This window comes from Piliocolobus tephrosceles, chromosome 12 (assembly GCF_002776525.5).
Source record: "Piliocolobus tephrosceles isolate RC106 chromosome 12, ASM277652v3, whole genome shotgun sequence".
Taxonomy (NCBI): Eukaryota; Metazoa; Chordata; class Mammalia; order Primates; family Cercopithecidae; genus Piliocolobus; species Piliocolobus tephrosceles.
In genome coordinates this window covers 110,494,512-110,513,277 of record NC_045445.1, presented here as the reverse complement: position 1 = coordinate 110,513,277, position 18,766 = coordinate 110,494,512, and the positions used below count along the sequence as shown (strand labels likewise).

Genomic DNA, 18,766 nt, shown 5'->3' with positions numbered 1-18,766 from the left:
TCGTGTTTCTACCTTTTAAATTTGATTAGTAGGTTCCAGTCTTTCCAGTGAATGACATCATTAATTAAAGTCAGTGCCAAAAGGCTATGAGAAAAACTGACGCTTTGAGTAAGAATGAACTTCTCTTCCAGGCAAATAAATACCAAAGCTTCAGAGTTTTTATGTCTACCAAATATAGATGTTTTTCCATTTGTTCATAACTTAAATAAGAAAAACATTTATCCCTATGCATTTTAAATTGTACATTTGGATAGAGACAATTATGTTACATGGACAGAATTACATGGAATTGAATTTTAAGAATCAGGCATGGATAAAGCTACAACAATCAAGACAGTGTAGTAGCGGCAAAAGAATAGACAAATAGATCAGTGGAACAGAATAGAGAGCCTAGAAATAGACCCACGTAAAAACAGTCAACTGATCTTTGACAAAAGAACAAAAACAATACAATGGAGAAATGATAATTTTTAAAACTCTAGACACAGACCTTACACCCTTCACAAAAAATTAGCCCAAAATGGATCACAGACCTAAATACAGAATACAAAACTATAAAATTCCTAGAAGATAACATAGGAGAAAATCTAGGTGACTTTGGATTTGATGATTGCTTTGTAGATATAACACCAAAGGCATGATCCATGAAAGAAAGAAAGAACTAATAAGCTGAACTCATTAAAATAAAAAATTACTGCTCTGCAGAAGACACTGTCAAGAGAATAAAAAGACAAACCACAGACTGAAAAAATATATTTGCAAAAGACTTATCTGATAAAGGATTGTTATTTAAAATGTACAAAGAACCCTTAAAACTCAACAATAAGAAAACAATCAGGTTAAAAAAATGGGCCAAAGACCTTAACAGACACCTTGCCAAAGATGGACAAGATGGCAAATAAGCATATGAAAAGATACTCCACATTGTATGTTATCAGGGAAATACAAATTAAAACAATAATGAGGTACTACTATATACCTATTGGAATGGAATATCATTAAGCTTGAAAAATAAGGAAATTTTGCCATTTCTCAACAACATGAATGAACCTGAAAGATATTTTGCTAAGTGAGATAAGCTAGGCACAGAAAGAAATTTACTGCATGATCTCATTTATATGTGTAATCTAAAAAAGTCAAATTGATAGAACCAGAGAATAGAATAGTAGTTACTAGGGGCAGGGATGGGTCTGGGAAATAGGGAGATGATGGTCAAAGGATACAAAGTTTCAGTTATGTCAGATAAATAAGTTCTTGAGATCTAATATACAGCATGGTGACTATAGTTAATAATACCTGAAATTTGCTAAGTGTTCTCCCACAGAAAAGGTAACTATATGAGGTAATAGATATATTAGCTTGACTATAGTCATCATTTTATAGTATATATGTATATCAGAATATTATGTTGTCCACCTTAAATATATTGGCAAAATTCCAGAACACTGACTAAAGAAAATACAGGTGGGGATGTGGAGCAACAGGAGCTCTCATTCATAGCTGTTGAGAATGCAAAATGGTATAATCATTTTGGAATACAGTTGAGAGGTTTCTTAAAAAATGCACATGCTCTTACCCTACAATCCAGCAAACAAATCACACCCATTGGTATTTACCCAAAGGAGTTGAAAACTTATGCCCCTCCAAAAATCTACATATGGATGTTTATAACAAATTTATTCGTAACTGTAAAAACCTAGAAGCAACCAAGATGTCCTTTAACAAGTGAATGGATAAATAAATTATGGTATATCCAGATAATGAACTATTATTCAGCACTAAAAAGAAATTGGCTGTCAAGTCATGAAAAGATATGGCGAAGAAAACTTAAATGTATATTATTAAGTGAAAAAAGTCAACCTAAGAAGGCCACACATGCTGTATGATTCCAATTATATAACATTCTGGAAAATGTAAAACTATGACGACAATAAAAAGATCAGTGGTTTCCAGGAGTTGGAGACTAGGGAGGGATGAATAGGTGGAGAATAGAGGAATTTTACGCAGTGAAACTACTCTGTATGATACTGTAATGGTGGCTACATGTCATTATACATTTGTCCAATGTATAATGTCCAATGTACCCATAGGATGTACAATGCCAAGAGTAAGCCCTAATGTAAACTGTAAACTTTGGATGATAATGATCTGTCAGTGTAGGTTCATCAGTTGTAAAAAAATGTACCACTTTGGTGGGGGATGTTGATACTGGAGGTTGTTGATATGCTTGTGTGGGGTGAGGGAATATATGGGAAATCTCTGTACCTTCTGCGCAACTTTACTGTGAGCCTAAAACTACTCTAAAGTTTATTAAAATGAATAAATAAACATTTCAAGATACTTTTTAAAAATGAAGCAGCAGGCATGGAAAGGTATTACCTCAATTTTATGAGTGAGAAAACAGAACCCAGAGAGGTTGCCATTTTTTCAGCGTAAACTGGTGAGACAAGAATAAAATGAGAGCCAGGCTGTCGGTTCCTAACTCATAGCCCTGCTTCCCATCCTTCCTTGTGCCAGTATTTAGAGATGTTGGCAGCCTATAGTAAGTGATTATATTTCAGTTTTGACCACAGTCTACTTATGGGTTGGCATCATATATCTTAGATAGTACAACTCAAGGCCAACAGTGCTGTGCTCTGGAATGTAATACCACTTTCCATTTAAATGAGCTACATCTTGTCTCCCCAAACTTCTGCTTCTATTATAAACTGGATAAACCCATTACCCATAAGTCATTTTAAGAAATAAACAGGTGAAGTTGAGACTTCTTGAAATGCTAAGGACTTTCATCCCAAGACAGGTTGACTCTCAGTAACAGTGAAGTTCTCATTTCTTCAATTCCCTACAGAATTGAAGAATGCAACCACAGTGAGTATTCTATAGTCAGTGTATCAGTTTAAAAGAACCTGCAGATATAGAGGAACATACTGAGCAACTTATTACTGTTTGTATATCTACTGCTGGTATGTGCTGAGGGACATCAAGAGGAAATATCAGATTTGGTTGGTCGGTCTTGATTCCCCAGAAGCTTAGAAGCCAATTGAGAAAATAAAACACACCATATAAAGGACTCTACATATTCAGACAGGCCCAGATGAGGTCAGGAATGTATTTTAGTGTGACTTACCCTGAAGCAGACCCTATGAGAAGAATTTGAGTGCCTATATTTTGGAAGGAAGATGTAAGGAGTGTGGGAGAAGAGAAATGAGGCGGGGAAGGGAAGGCAGCCAATAAAGGGAGACAACTATTAGACGACTCTCACCATGGGTGACTAGAAGTTAATCCAATGAGAAAATACTAGGAAATGGCATAGAACACATGCCTCAGAGATATTCTATCTAATGGGTGGGGAAGCCATAGTACTTGTATTCCAACTCTTAATCTGGGCTAGAATTGGGGCATTGAGGGAGCTCCTGGGAGTATGAATTCATGGCACTTCAGCCTGACAGGCATCTGGATGCAGCAGCTTTCTGCAGTCTGGAAAACATACTCAAGCACAGTGGGCAGATGCTAACAACTGGAAGTCAGGCTGTACACATAAAACAGAAGAGTTCAAGGAATGTGGGTGGGGTGCTGACAGAGTGTCTGCTGCAGTAGGATTCCTAGTAGAGGTGAGACTTGATGATACTCTCTCTTTTCTCCCCAGGTCTCCTCATGACCATATCCCTGTTGTCCATTGTGTATGGAGCCTTGCGCTGCAACATCCTAGCCATCAAAATCAAGTACGATGAGTATGAAGTCAAAGTGAAGCCTCTGGCCTATGTCTGTATCTTCCTGTGGAGGAGCTTTGAGATTGCCACTCGAGTTGTAGTCCTGGTCCTCTTTACCTCCGTCCTGAAGACCTGGGTGGTGGTTATAATTCTCATCAACTTTTTCAGTTTCTTCTTGTACCCCTGGATCCTCTTCTGGTGCAGTGGTTCCCCATTCCCTGAGAACATAGAGAAGGCCCTCAGTCGGGTGGGAACCACCATTGTACTATGCTTTCTAACTTTACTCTATACTGGTATCAACATGTTCTGCTGGTCTGCTGTACAGCTGAAAATTGACAGCCCTGACCTCATCAGCAAGTCCCATAATTGGTACCAGCTACTGGTGTATTACATGATGAGATTCATTGAAAATGCCATCCTCCTCCTCCTGTGGTATCTTTTCAAGACTGACATCTATATGTATGTGTGCGCACCTCTGTTGGTCCTGCAGCTGCTTGTTGGGTACTGCACAGCCATTCTCTTCATGCTTGTATTCTATCAGTTCTTCCACCCTTGCAAAAAGCTCTTTTCCTCCAGTGTTTCTGAAGGCTTTCAGAGGTGGCTCAGGTGTTTCTGCTGGGCCTGCAGGCGGCAAAAACCCTGTGAGCCAATAGGAAAGTCAGATCTACAGTCATCCAGAGATAGAGATGAGACACCTTCTAGCAGTAAAACAAGTCCTGAGCCTAGTCAGTTCTTGAATACTGAAAATCTCTGCTCTGCTTAATGGGACCCAAGGTCTCAGGGCACAGGCATATTATTTTCTGGGTTTGATACCCGTTATTCATACAAATAATGAGCCCTACACAGGGAACAAGGCAGGAAGTTAGCTGTTAATTCCTTGTGAGCTGCTCCTCTTTATAGAGCTCTTGGGTATGTAGAACTATGGGAAGAAGCCAGGAAAACCTCTGAGTGTTGAAGGGGCAACCCAAGACATCACAGTTCACAGGTAACCATGTTATGTTCTTCTAGGCATTACTGGCCTTTTCACTGACAAGTTACCCCTGAAATCTGAATTGTATTGGTTAGATTCATTAGGTGGAATGAGGAGAGGGGCTTACCTGTTCTCTAGTTTTCCAGACCGCTGGTTTGGGTAACCTGAAGTTTTATGATCCCTGAACATAGTTTTCACCCAAGAGCTGTCCTGGTGACCAAAAAAGATTACTAGGGTTTTGCCATCAGCAACATCATTCCTGTCAGAGCTTTCAGGGAGGGCTGTTCAAGTTTGGTTTTTGAATAGATAGAGGTTTCATTTTCATCTCATTAGGGCTTTTTGTACATAGCCAACTGTAACCACCCTGGCATGCTGTCTCTAATTGATTCAAGAGCCTAGATTTGGAGACTTTGTCCCTTAGCATCCATGAATGGAGAAATGAGTGATAAATTTGGCTATGGAAGCCCTGGAATTTTAGGAAAGTTGTGATTCTTTGATATGTTGATGAAATTCTGGATCAGGAGGGGTGTTAAAACATCAAAATGATGTAGGCTTATATAAGTAGAATTCTTACCATCTTACTCCTGCCTCCCCATTCCTTGCCTATCAGGACCATTTTAGAAGAGTTGCCTTGGTTAACTTAAGGGTTTTTTAGAAAGCCCCACAGAAATCTCTCACCCAATTCAGGTGTATAGGGAATTTTCATTTTCATTATTTGAAGGAAGAGTGTTTTCCTCACCACCACCTGTAATTAGAGATTGACTTCAGAAACTTTTTCTAAATTATAAAGATGGAATGACCAGAAAAGTTTTGTCTTTCATGGAATGCAATTTGACTTGTCATAATTGTGAGTTAATTTGATAAAGATCTCCAGTTTTATCCTCTGACACCCTTTAATGTTCTATTTAATTTTTCCTTTAATCTGAGACCCTAATTGTTTCATAAAAGACGATTGGGTAGCATATCCTCAATTATCTTGGAAAAATGCCTAGATCTAGTGCCATTATTTCTACCATTAAAATCTTGAAAGTGAAATACTTGAAAACAGGTGAACATAAAGATCACACCAATTTAGAATGAATATTAAAGCCTGAGAAATTTACAAAAGGGACTCTATTTATGGACTCGATTTTACCACATGGAATAGGGGTTCACTTCTCTGTGTTAACTTACAAAACGTGTTTATCTGGCCATTAACACTTCGGATAATTGTCATTTTAAATTCTTCTTGGTGTCAAATTTTTAAGTAATTTCATGCACACAGGAAAAAATGCAATTTGGTAATCAGTTTCCACTACATTCAGAGGTCAAGAAAGCAGTATATATTCTTTCACAAGACATCCATATTGTTTAATATTTATAGAGTTCATAGAAATACATCAATAAGCTCCTAAATTATAGAGCCTCAATTTTAGTTTTTCTCATTTGAAATGTTTTTGATTTACCAATATTTGTGGTTTAACTTTGTGGGGATGTCCAGACAGTAGATCATTTTTTGTCTATTTTTAACCAAATAAGAATAACACTCAAGACTGTGTTCTCCATCCCAACACATCACTTACCACTTGCACTATTCTTAATAGGCCTGAAATAGTGAGCATATATAATCAAAATACTTCATACAACATATACTTTCATGTACTCTTCATGTAATCACATATGTGCATAGATACACAATCGTAATACATAAAACACCCTTGAAAATATATAATGACTTTGAATAAAATAAAGTTACTGTGTTAATACATCATTTTTTGTTTTTTCCTGATTAACAAAAGGGCTCTATAATGATTAGGAGAGCAGTAAGGCCATTCTTTAGTCATTCCCAGTGTATATTTTGTATCACACCAGTTACTTGTGTTCATTGACACCAAATATTTTCAAGCTTTTGTGAGAAAGAAATTCTTGCCTTGAGGCTCTGCAGTGGCAAATGGTAGGGGTGATAGTGCTCCCTTTTCACCTGAAATGCCTCCACCTCAGGCCTTGGGAGTGAGGTGTGGGAGTAACCACCAGCCTGCCACTGACTAGGCATGTTAAGAATTAGACAGGGATGGAGAGACTTATTTTTTCCAGCTTTGGTTTGGAAGCTTGTCTCAAAAACCATTACAAAATCTTAACCTTCAAATACATTTTAAATCACTTTAATTTAAAAGATAGGGGAGCAACATGAGTGATCCCAAACCAAACTAACAGTGCTGGTTTGTCAGACACCTAAAGCCCACTGCACACGTTTATAAGGACAGAGGTTTGATAACTCATTTGGGTATTTTGTCAGTTTTAACCCTTGATACACAGGTATCCCAGCTTTGGGCACATGTATGTCCATTCACTTTGGGGAAGGGATGTCACTACTTTCTTTCTGTGTGGTGAAAACATAAGCCATGGCGAACTGAGAATTTTTGTTTTTAAATTATTTATATTACTGAATTGGCAAAAGTATAGTTCACACTGCATAGCTAGGTTGTCCTATAGGCATAAAACAAACCAGCAACTTTTCTCATGTGTTTGGAGTTAAAATGTGTTTTTCAGTTATAATTTCAATTTTTAAATTACTCGGTACTTTGTCTAATTAATTACATCCCATAACTTGTCAGGATAGCTGCTCCAACTGAATTGCTATCATTCGGCTGGATGGGGGTGAAGTATGTCTTCAAAATATATTGAAGTAAGTCCATCAAACATGTTTAGACTTCTCATTACTGGAGGCAGACCAGTGTAGAGATTGGCACTTCCCTGCCCAGCCCTACAACTTAAATGCTCTATGCCTCAGTTTCCCCATAATACCCTTGTCCAACCTACCTCACAAGGTTATCAGAAAGATCAAATTGAATAATAGATGTGAAAATGCTTTGATGTTTTTAAGTGCTATGCATATTTATAGAGTTGTTATTATAGTTATTCAAATCCATAAGCAGGTTATTTTTATTTTTTTACTGTTTGAAAAGAAATAAGTAGTGTCATTCATATGAGTTCCTGAGTGAATATGTGAATCTTTGGTCTTCTCGGCAGGTGCCCTTTCTCTTACCACCAGTTGCTTACAAAAATTAGCACTCAAACACATGGCACTTGGAAGGAAAAGACCCACTGAATCTGAGAAAGTGCTTTCTGGTGGCAAATGAATTTATCATTTTAGTATAGTTTTCTATAAAGGATATAGCAACATCTTTTGATAATTGTGCTTTACAACTTGAATGCTGATTCAAGGCATTATTTGGATGTGAGTTTAATCTTTTCAGCTTTGTAAATGGGAAAATATATATTAAAATTGATTGTCAAATACAACATTTCTTTGGAAACCACCTTAAAACATTAGTGCTGTGGTTATGAGTGAATGTGCCAGTACTTAACCAGTCAATGCATTGTGGATATGAGCTTTTGTTGACTGCTTCTCTGCAGTCGTTGATGCTAATAAATATTGTTATGTTTCTTCATATAATAAATTAATTTTTCAGTTTCTCCTTGTATTGCATTCTTCATACAATTCTTACATGACCTTTTTACTTGAGGGACTATTTTTAAAACAGAAATTTTAAAATAGTTTCATTGTAACTGATTATAGTTGTATGAACTCACCTGGAAATTACTTCTGTAGGCTGAGAAATTTGAGAGTGCTAAGATTCTGCCTTGCAGAACAGCAACAGTCCATGGTTGCTGAAAACTCTTCTGATTGTTTTATAAACATTTACTCCATTTGTTAAAATTACACTGCTGGATACTAAGATTCTGTTCAGTTGTCCATCAGTTGCCATGCATAATACAAAAAAGAGAGGCAATATACATCTCTTCTAGAGAAACATAAATATATACTGATTCAGAAACATAAAACACCAAAGAAATGGCTTGGTATTAACACACATAATCAAATGTAAATGGTTGGGAAAAACATCAGTCATTAAAGGGATCATTTCAGAGCATGAGAGAGACATGGACTGTTTCAATAATTCCTTTGCTTCTGAAGGTGGCCTTGGAATTTGCAGAGACTTAGCTATAGGATAAACCTCTCTTTTAAAAACAGCTTTATTGAGGCATAATTGACATACAAAAAACTGCACATATTTAATGTATACAATTTGATGAGTGTGTACATATGCAAACACTCATGAAACCATCACTACAATCAAGGAAAAGGCATATTCATCACCTCTAAAAATTTCCTTGTACCTCATTGTTTTTGTTTTGTTTTGTCTTTGTAAGACACTTAACATGAGATCTATGCTCTTAATATTTTAAATTCACAATACACTATCATTAACTATAGGTACTATGTTGTACAACAGATCTCTATAACTTATTCATCTAACATAACTGAAACTTCATATCCATTGAACAACAACTTCCCATTTCCCCTACCCCCCAGGCCCTGGCAACTGCCATTCTATCCTCTGCTTCTGTGAGTTTCACTGTTTTAGACACCCTATCTAGCTGGAATCATGTAATATTTGTCCTTCTGTGTCTAGCTTATTTCACTTAGCATAATATCCTCCAGATTCTTCCATGTTGTCACAAATGGCAAGGTGTCCTTCTTTTTTTAAGGCTGAATAGTATTTAGGAATATGCCATATTTTCTTTATCCATTTGTCTATCAATGGACAGATTATTTTCATATCTTGGCTATTGTGATTAATGGTTCAATGAACACTGGAGTGCAGATATCTCTTCAAGATCCTGGTTTCAATTATTTTGGATACATACCCAGAAGTGAGGCTGTTGAATCATACAGAAGCTTTATTTTTTTATTTTTTTGAGGAGCCTTCATACTGTTGCCCATATTGGCTGTACTATTTTACATTCCTGTCAACAGTGTACAAGTGTTCTAATTTCTCCAAATCCTTACTTACATTTAATTTTTTTTTGATAGTAGACATCCTAACAGGTGTGAGGGGATATCTCACTGTGTTTTTAATTTGTATTTTCCTGATGATTGGGAATGTTGAGCACCTTTTCATACACCAGTTTTCCATTTGTATGTTTTCTTTGGAAAAAGATCTATTCCAGTCCTTTGCCCAACTTTTAATTGGGTTATTAAATGCTTTCTTCTATTGAGTTGTAGGAGTTTCTTACATGTTTTGGAGATTATCAGATACATAGTTTGCAAATATTTTCTCCAATCTGTAGATTATTTTCCTTTGCTGTGCAGAAGTCTTTTAAAATAAATATTTTCAAGTTAAGAAAACGGAATATTAACAATTATAGCATTCAAGTAAGTCAATATAAAAATTATTTAATTTGGTGTTTGTTAACGTTTTATTTTGAAATAATTTTATTTTATTTTTATTTTTATTTTTTATTTTTTGAGATGGAGTCTCGCTCTGTCGCCCAGGCTGGAGTGCAGTGGCCGGATCTCAGCTCACTGCAATATAATTCTTTTTTTTTTTTTTTTTTGAAATAATTTTAAACTAATAGAAAAGCCTGAAGAATAGTGCAAGGAATTTCTTTATACCCTTTACCCAGATTAACCTGTTATTAATATTTTTCCATGTCCATTATCATTGTCACTTTCTCTCTCTTGTAAATCATTTGAGATTACACTGCCAACGTTACACCCCTTTATTCCTAAATACTTTGATGTGTTTTTCCTATGAATAAAGGTAATCTCTTACAGAACCACACTATAGTTACCAAATTCAGGAAATTTAATATTGACACAATACTAATATCTAATTTACTATCCATACTCCACTTAACAATTGTGCCAGTCATTTCATTTGTTTTCACAAAGCTTCCTCAACCATGTGAATCAACTCAGTTCTCTTCTGTGGGGTTGTCTTTATTTAAAACTATGAGTAAGTTTTAACTTTTCTATGAATAATGGAAGATCTACAGCAGACATTGAAAAATTATTTGAAGAAAATATGTAGATGTTATCAGTACTGAGTAATAGCTTAAAACTGGAAATTTGAGATGTTTATTGGCAAGCTGGGTAATTCTTTTTCATGGACATCCATTTTAGGTTTCAAGTGTTTGCTGTTTAATATTTGAACCTATAGTTCACTCCCATCCTCTGCCCTGCTTTTATAACTCTATTTTACAGTGTTTGGACCCAAATTTTAAAAGATTAGGAATGAGGTGGGGGAAGTAGATATTATTCTGCTATGACCATATTTCTCTGGATGTCCCTCTTCCAGGAAACTATATTTTCTATGAACATCTCTCCAACTGGTAAAGAGCTCAGAAATCTCAACTATACATTTTAATTAAATGAATAACATTTTGAGCATTTCCTCTTTTTCAGGAAAAGGCACTTTATAGCAGCAGAGATTTGTACAGAGCTGGAAATTCAGAAACATCCCAATCCCTCCTTTACCAATAAACACACACACACACACACACACACACACACAACCCCTGTCAGAGTAGACCCCTAATATGCTAAGAAGTTGAGTCTGCCACAAAAGCCTGCTCTAGGGAATGACCTAACATCTTATCACCCTCTCTGCATGGTTGTTTCTCTGGAAATTATTAAGCCAAGGAGATCTAGAACACTTGGTTTAAGCAAGTTTTAGAATCTGGAGCATCTTTAAAGAGTGTTACAGCAGCATGCAGCCGCGTCTCTCTGCTACAGGTTATCAGAAAACTTAACACTCAGACTCTGCTGTAGCATGCACCTTTGTGTGAGGGAGTGGGAGGGTTTGCCTCCTCCCAAGGATAGATTTAGCTAAATTGATTTTGAGGTTCTGCCTGTGCTTTCGTTCCCTCCCTGCCTCCTATCCTGAATTAATTTGCTCTCTCTGAATGATGAGTTCCTGATTGAAACCTGATTAGCCTGCTTCCTAGAGCTGTGGAAATACCATCCTCCTTAGACATATACATTATGCATACTGGTTTAATTTCTTATCAGTTTGCTTCCTATCTTAATTACCTAAACTCTACAGTTAATGAGTTAGGTTTTCAGGGGTGATAGCACTCAAGAAATAAAACAGGATTTTGAAGTTCTATTTTGGAGTGGTGCTGCAACACCACACCCACCGCCACCCTAGCAGGGAGGAGAATGATTCCCTTTTGTCATCTTCCCCTAACAAGATGACCTTCTTAATTGGATTGACAGAATTTTCTGGAAAAATGGTGCTCGGTTGTAGAGTTGCAGGCCTCCAAGATTCAGAGGTATTGTGATCCTCTCCACTACTACAGATATCTGGCACACACTTGTGCAATTCTTTTTCAAACCAATGGGAATGCTGTTGTGAGTGATAGGACAGGACTGATTAGAAGTATCACTGTAGTCAGAGTAATTTTGTCATTATTCTCCCAGCTGCCACCATGAACAAATATTAAAAATTCAACCACTGTCATGTGGAGGGTGACCTTAAAGGATGTATTTTATAATTGAGGTTATTGGGATCTATTACTCTGGGAAGTTTTTTTCTTCTGAAATATTTTCTCCTATGGACTTACGGTATAGTCTTTTCCTTTTAAAATGAGAATGGTTCACCCACAAATCTTGTGGCTTCTCTCATTTACAGCTTGATTCAAGAGATCAGGAAATATTTTTGTTTTAAAAGTGTACTGTAAATGTTCTACCTTAAAAAAGTACATTATCTACCTTCACAGGAAGTGTGTAATCAAGGTGAAATGCTTCTATAATTTCAAAGCATTAATACTGTATATTACTATCATAGTATCCATCAAAATAATATGATTTCTACACACTCTTCAATTCACCTCCCAGTTTACTTCCTTAGCCTTATTATAAATAATATCAGGGTGCTTTCAGCTACAATTTGTAGAACACTTGGTTAAAAGTGACTTAAACAATAGGATTTTGTTATCTATATTAACAAGCAGTTTGGAAAGAGGTGATTCTAGATTCTAGCAGGCAAACTATCCTTGGGCCCCAGAGGCTTTCCATCTTTCCTGTCACCTTCAACCTCTTCCTCCATCTTAATGCTTGTTTTCATATTATTGAAGCATAGTAACCTGACCTCCAGGTATCACATATACAAAACTGAATCTGAGCTTCTCCTTCTTGAAAGATGGAGAGGGTCCCAAGAGTTTTGGAAGGAGGCAAAGTGGACTTCTTCAGCTGCCAGGGTCACACATTTCTTCCAGTACCGTGAGTTACAGAAAAAAAAAATCCTAATTCTTCTGCCTGAATGTTGACCTTATTTTCTAGGTCTTAGAACTCCTTGGCATTGCTTTACATTTCATTTCCCACCCCTCAGACTGAATTGATTGTGCACTTTCTCTGGAGAACTGGTTCCAAAGGAAAAAGCAAAGCAAGGTTTCTATTAAGCCCTGAAGAACTACCAGGGTACAGCAGGACAACTTATATCCAGACACAGCGTTGGGGTAATAGGAGAAAACAAATATTATGTTCTTGGGGCCCTGGTATCATCTGCATATTTCTGAAGGAAAATGAATTGGATGCTAGAATGCCATCTCTTTAAAAGCACTCAGTTCAACATCTAATACTAATGCCACAATATTAACACCAGCGATGTCCAGTATGGCAGCAACCAGCCACATGTGACTACTGAGCACGTGAGATGTGGTTATTCCAAATTGAAATGAGCTCTAAGTGTAAAACCCACATGAGATTTTGAAGATTTAGTATAAAAATTCAAAATATATTAATAATTTCTACATTTGATACCATGTTGAAAAGATAGTATTTTGGATATATGAGGCTAAATAAAAAATACTATTAAAATTAATTTCACTTCTTTCTACCTTTTTTTACTGTGGTTACTAAGAAATTTTAAATTTCCTCTGTAGCTCCCATATCAGCTTTGTGTTATGGTGGAGAAGACATTTTGCAGATACGTACACTAAGTGAACACCAGAAAGATGTCAGATTAGCCAAGATCTTTTCCTTGGATGGTATTTCCCTTCGCTCATGTCAGGAAAGGTGTGTTTACAATAAAAACAAGGATGTCTCGCTCTAATATATTACTTCTGTGCTCAGTATCCTGAGCAATGAGAAGATCCTTTCTTTCCTCTCCTCTCCCCTCCTCTCCCCTCCTCTCCTCTCCCCTCCCCTCCCCTCCCCCCCCCTCCTCTCCTCTCCTCCCCTCCCCTCCCCTCCCATCCCCTCCCCTCTTTTCTTTTCTTGTCTTTATTATTTTTTTTTGACAGAGTCGCACTCTGTTGCCCAGGCTGGAGTGCAGTGGCTCGATTTCAGCTCACTGCAACCTCCACCTCCCAGGTTCAAGCGATTCTCCTGCCTCAACCCCCTAAGAAACTGGGACTACAGGCGCCTGCCACCACAGCCTGTTAATTTGTTTTGTATTTTTAGTAGACACAGGGGTTTCACCATGTTGGCCAGGCTGGTCTTGATCTCATTACCTCAAATGATCCACCCACCTCAGCCTCCCAAAGTACAGGGATTACAGGCGTGAGCCACCATGCCCGGCCTAGATGGTTTCTATTAAGTGATTTCCAAACATGGCTTCCCATTGGAATCACCTGGAGAGGATGGTGTCATTGAAAATGCTGCTGCCAGGCCACACCTCAGGCCAATTAAATCAGTATCTCTGGGCATGGGACCCAAGCATCAGGGTTTGCATCTGGGCTCCCCAGTATTCCAGAAATCTTTCTTTATAAGCAAAAGTAGGTGTCTGGGGCTTACAACAGTGAATCAGTCATCAGGTATAAGTATCTAAAAGTAACAGAATCACTGATTTCCTCACACTGTGTTCAGATGTTCAAGTAAATGTAGCTTCTTTATATCCTAGATGGATTTGAACTTCCTTGTGATTTCCTGCCCGAATTGGGTACCAAAAAATGTAGAGGTGGGGAACCAGCCTTGCTAAGCTTAGTGTACCCATCTCTGCTCACCTGGCAGGTCTATCTCTTTGGAGTGACTGCATGTCTGTGAATTAAACACTCTATATTTCGGGATGCCTCCCCTGCCCTCCTTCCCTGAGATGGCAGCACCCAGGTGTATGGGAGAGACACTGCGTGCCACCTCCTGGCAGAGGGATACCAGGACCTACCGGCCTGAGGCTGGGCCTGGGGCTGGATCAGGACTGAGTTTGCTCACATGGGTTCCTCTGAGTTCTGCTGGACTCTGCTGCTGAGATCTTCAACTGTCAGGGCCTGTCCTCTGCTTGCTTCCAGGCCTTGGCTTGGCTTGGTCTACTGTGAGCTGCGGCCCAGGATTCCACACCATGGCCTCTTCCAAGGGCCTAGACTGGGCAGTTCTACACAGCAGCGCCATGGAAGGCTCTCACCCCTCAGCTTCACATCGCACCCTCCCATGGATGAGGCTGCGTTCCTGGGTTCCACATTGCCTCACCAAAGGGCCACTTTCTGCCCTCTGTTAGCATGACCATACCTCTCCTGTTTGGGAATGTGGGATCAGACAGCACCCCAGACAACGGACCCTCAGACAGTGCCCAATGTGAAGAGGCGGAGAAACCCTTGAGCCTCTGGTATTGCCTCAACCAATTTACTGTGTCCTTCCCAGGCTTAGTTGTGGAGGAGGCCATCAGGATACAGGGGCCTCAGTGCCAGCCTCCCTCTTCCCACAGTCTATGGATGCCCATCGCCTCTTGCCCTCCTTCATAGCCTCCTTGCTCTGGGCCAGCAAGCCTCCAGTGCCAGGCATGCCAGGTTGAAGCAGAGTCCTCTCTGCATTGTGGGGGCACTGTGGCCTCAGCCCTCTAAGACTTGCTTTTGATCTGCTAAGTGAGAGATACACAAAAAATAAAAAAGCAAGAAATTAAATCATATTGCAGGAGAAAATCATCTTCACTAAAGGGAAGACAGGAAGGAAGGAAAGAAGGAAGAGAAGACCACAAAATAGAAAATAAATAGGAGTGAGTCCTTACCTATCAATAATAACATTGAGTGTAAATGGACTAAACTCTCCAATCAAAACACATACAATGGCTGAATGGATTTAAAAAAGATCCAGTGATCTTTTGCCTACAAGAAGCACACTTCATGTATAAAGAAACACATACACTGAAAATAAAAGAATGGAAAAAGACATTTCATGCCAAAAGAAACCAAAAAAAGAGTAGGAGTAGCTATACTTATATCAGACAAAATAGATTTCAAAACCAAAAGTATAAGAAGAGACAAAGAAGGTTACTATATAATGATAAAGTGGTCAATTCAGCAAGAGGATATAACAATTATAAATACATATACACCCGACACTGGAGCACCCAGATACATAAAGTAAATATTATTAGAGCTAAGGAGAGAGAGAAACCCCAATACAATAATACCTGGACACTTCAACACCCCAGTTTCAGCATTGTAGAGACCTCTAAGACAAAAAAAACAACAACAACAACAACAACAACAAAGAAACATCAGGCTTAATCTGCACTATAGATTAAATTGACTTGATAGATATTTACAGAACATTTCATCCAATGGCTACAGAATATAAATTCCTTTCCTCAGCACATGGATCTTTCTCAAGGCTAGACCATATGTTAGGTCACAAACAAGTCTTTAAGCATTTCAAAAAATTAAAATAATATCAAGCATCTTCTCTGACCACTGTGGAATAAAACTAAAAATCAATAAAAAGAGGAATTTTGGAAACTACACAAACACCTGTAAATTAAACAATATGGTCCTGAATGAGTAATGGGTGACTGAATAAATTAAGAAGGAAATTGAAAAGTTTCTTGAAACAAATAATAATGGAAACACAATATACCAAAACCTACGGGACACAGTAAAAGCAGTACTATGAGGAAAGATAATAATAGCTTTAACCACGTACATTAAAAAATAAGGATTAGTTGAAATAAACAACCTAATGATGCATCTAAATAACCAGAAAAGCAAGAGCAAACCAAACCCAAAATTAGTGGAAGAAAAAAATTATAAAGATCAGAGCAGAAATAAATGAATTTGAAATGAGGAAAACAATACCAAATATCAATGAAACAAAAAGTTTGTTTTTTGAAAAGATAAAATTGACAAAACTTTAGTCAGATTAACTAAGAAAAAAAGAGAGAAGACCAAAATAAATAAGAGCTGAGATGACAAAGGAGACATTAGAACTGATACTGCCAAAATCTAAAGGATTATTAGTGGCTAGTATGAGCAACTATGTGCCAATGAATTGGAAAACCTAGAAGAAATAGATAAATTCCTAGATACGTACAACCTACCAATATTGAACCATGAAGAAATGCAAAATCTGAACAGATGGACAAGATTGAAGCCATAATAAAAAGTCTCCCAGCATAGAAAAGCACAGAACCCAATGGCTTCACTGCTGAATCCTACCAAACATTTTAGCAACTAATACCCATTCTACACAAACTATTTTTAAAAATAGAGGAGGAGGGAATACTTCTGAACTCATTTTATGAGGCCAGTATTACCCTGATGCCAAAACCAGACAAAGACACAAAAACAAACAAACAAACAAACAAACAAAACCTCCAGGCCAGTATCACTGATGAATATCGATGTAAAAATCCTCAATAAAATAGCAGCAAGCTGATTTCAACAGCACACTAAAGAGATTATTCATCACAACCAAGTGAGATTTATCCCAGGGATGCAAGGATGGTTCTACGTATGGAAATAGATTAATGTGATACATTATAGCAACAGAATGGAGGACAAAAACCGCATGATCATTAAAATTGATGCTGAAAAATCATTTGACAAAACCGAACATCTCGTCATGATAAAAACCCTGAAAAATCTGGGTATAGAAGGAACATATCTCAACATAATAAAAGCCATATACGACAGACCTATAGTTGGTATCATACTAAATGGAGAAAAACCGAAAGCCTTTTCTCAAAGATCTATAACACGATAAGGATGCCCACTTTCACCACTGTTCTGTAAATCCTAGCTAGAGCAAACAGACAAGAGAAAGAAATAAAGGGCACCCATACTGGAAAGGAAGAAGTCAAATTATCCTTGTATGTAGATAATATGATTTTATATTTGGAAAAACTTAAAGACTCCACCAAAACACTATTAGAACTGATAAACAAATTCTGTAAAGTTGCAGAGCACAAAATCAACATACAAAACCCAGTATTATTTCTCTATGCCAACAGTGAACAATCTGAAAAAGAAATAATCTCATTTACAATAGCTACAAATAAAATACATAGGAGTATAGCAAAAAAGTGAAAGATCTCTATAAAGAAAACTATAAAACATTGATGCAAGAAATTGAAGAGAGAGAAAAAATGGAAAGACATTCCATGTTTATGGATTGGAAGAATCAATATTGTTAAAATGTCCACACTACCCAAAGAAATCTACAGATTTAATGTAATCCCTATCACAATACCAATGACATTCTTCAAAGAAATAGAAAAAACAGTCCAAAATTTATATGGAACACAAAAAGACCCAGAATAGTCAAAGCTATCCTAAGGAAAAATAAAACCGGAGGAATCTCATCACCTAACTTTGAATTACACTACAGAGATATAGTAACCCAAATGGCACAGTACCGGCATAAAAACAGACACATGGATCAGTGGAACAGAATAGAGAATCCAGAAACAAATCCAAACACACAGTGAACTCATTTTTGACAAAGATGCCAAGAACATACACAGGAAAAGACAGCCTCTTCAATAAATGATGCTGGGATGATTCCACATCCATGTGCAGAAAATGAAACTAGACTCCCATCTCTCACCATGTATAAAAATCAAATCAAAATGGATAAAAGTCTTAAATCTAAGACCTCAAACTATGAAGTTACTAAAAGAAAACTTTGAGGAAACTCTTCAGGACACTAGAGTGGGCAAAGATTTCTTGAACAACACCCGACAAGCACAGGCAACCAAAGCAAATATGGACAAATGGGATTGCATCGAGTTAAAAAGCTTCTGCACAGCAAAGGAAATGATCAACAAAATAAAGAGACAACCCACAAAATGGAAGAAAATATTTACTATCTACCCATCTGACAAGAGATTAGTAACCAGAATACATAAGGAGCTCAACTCTTTAGGAAAAATTTTTATAATCTGATTTTAAAAAGGGCAAAGGATCTTAATAGACATTTCGCAAAAGATAAGACATACAAAGTGCAAGCAGACATATGAAAAGGTGCTCCACATCATTGATCATCAGAGAAATGCAAATTAAAACTACAATGAGATATTATCTCATCCCAGTTAAAATGGCTTTTATC

General features: G+C 37.4%; 1 protein-coding gene across 1 annotated transcript in view; it reads left to right on the top strand.

Moving 5' to 3' along the window:
- The window catches only part of XK (X-linked Kx blood group), a 44,984-nt gene extending 36,848 nt beyond the window's left edge, over window positions 1-8,136 (top strand). The window contains exon 3 of the mRNA XM_023202620.1: window positions 3,647-8,136. Within this exon, the coding sequence (XP_023058388.1) occupies window positions 3,647-4,473 (827 nt within the window). The 3' untranslated portion in view covers window positions 4,474-8,136. The remainder of the gene's footprint in view (window positions 1-3,646) is intronic.
- The last annotated feature ends 10,630 nt before the right edge of the window (window positions 8,137-18,766 follow it).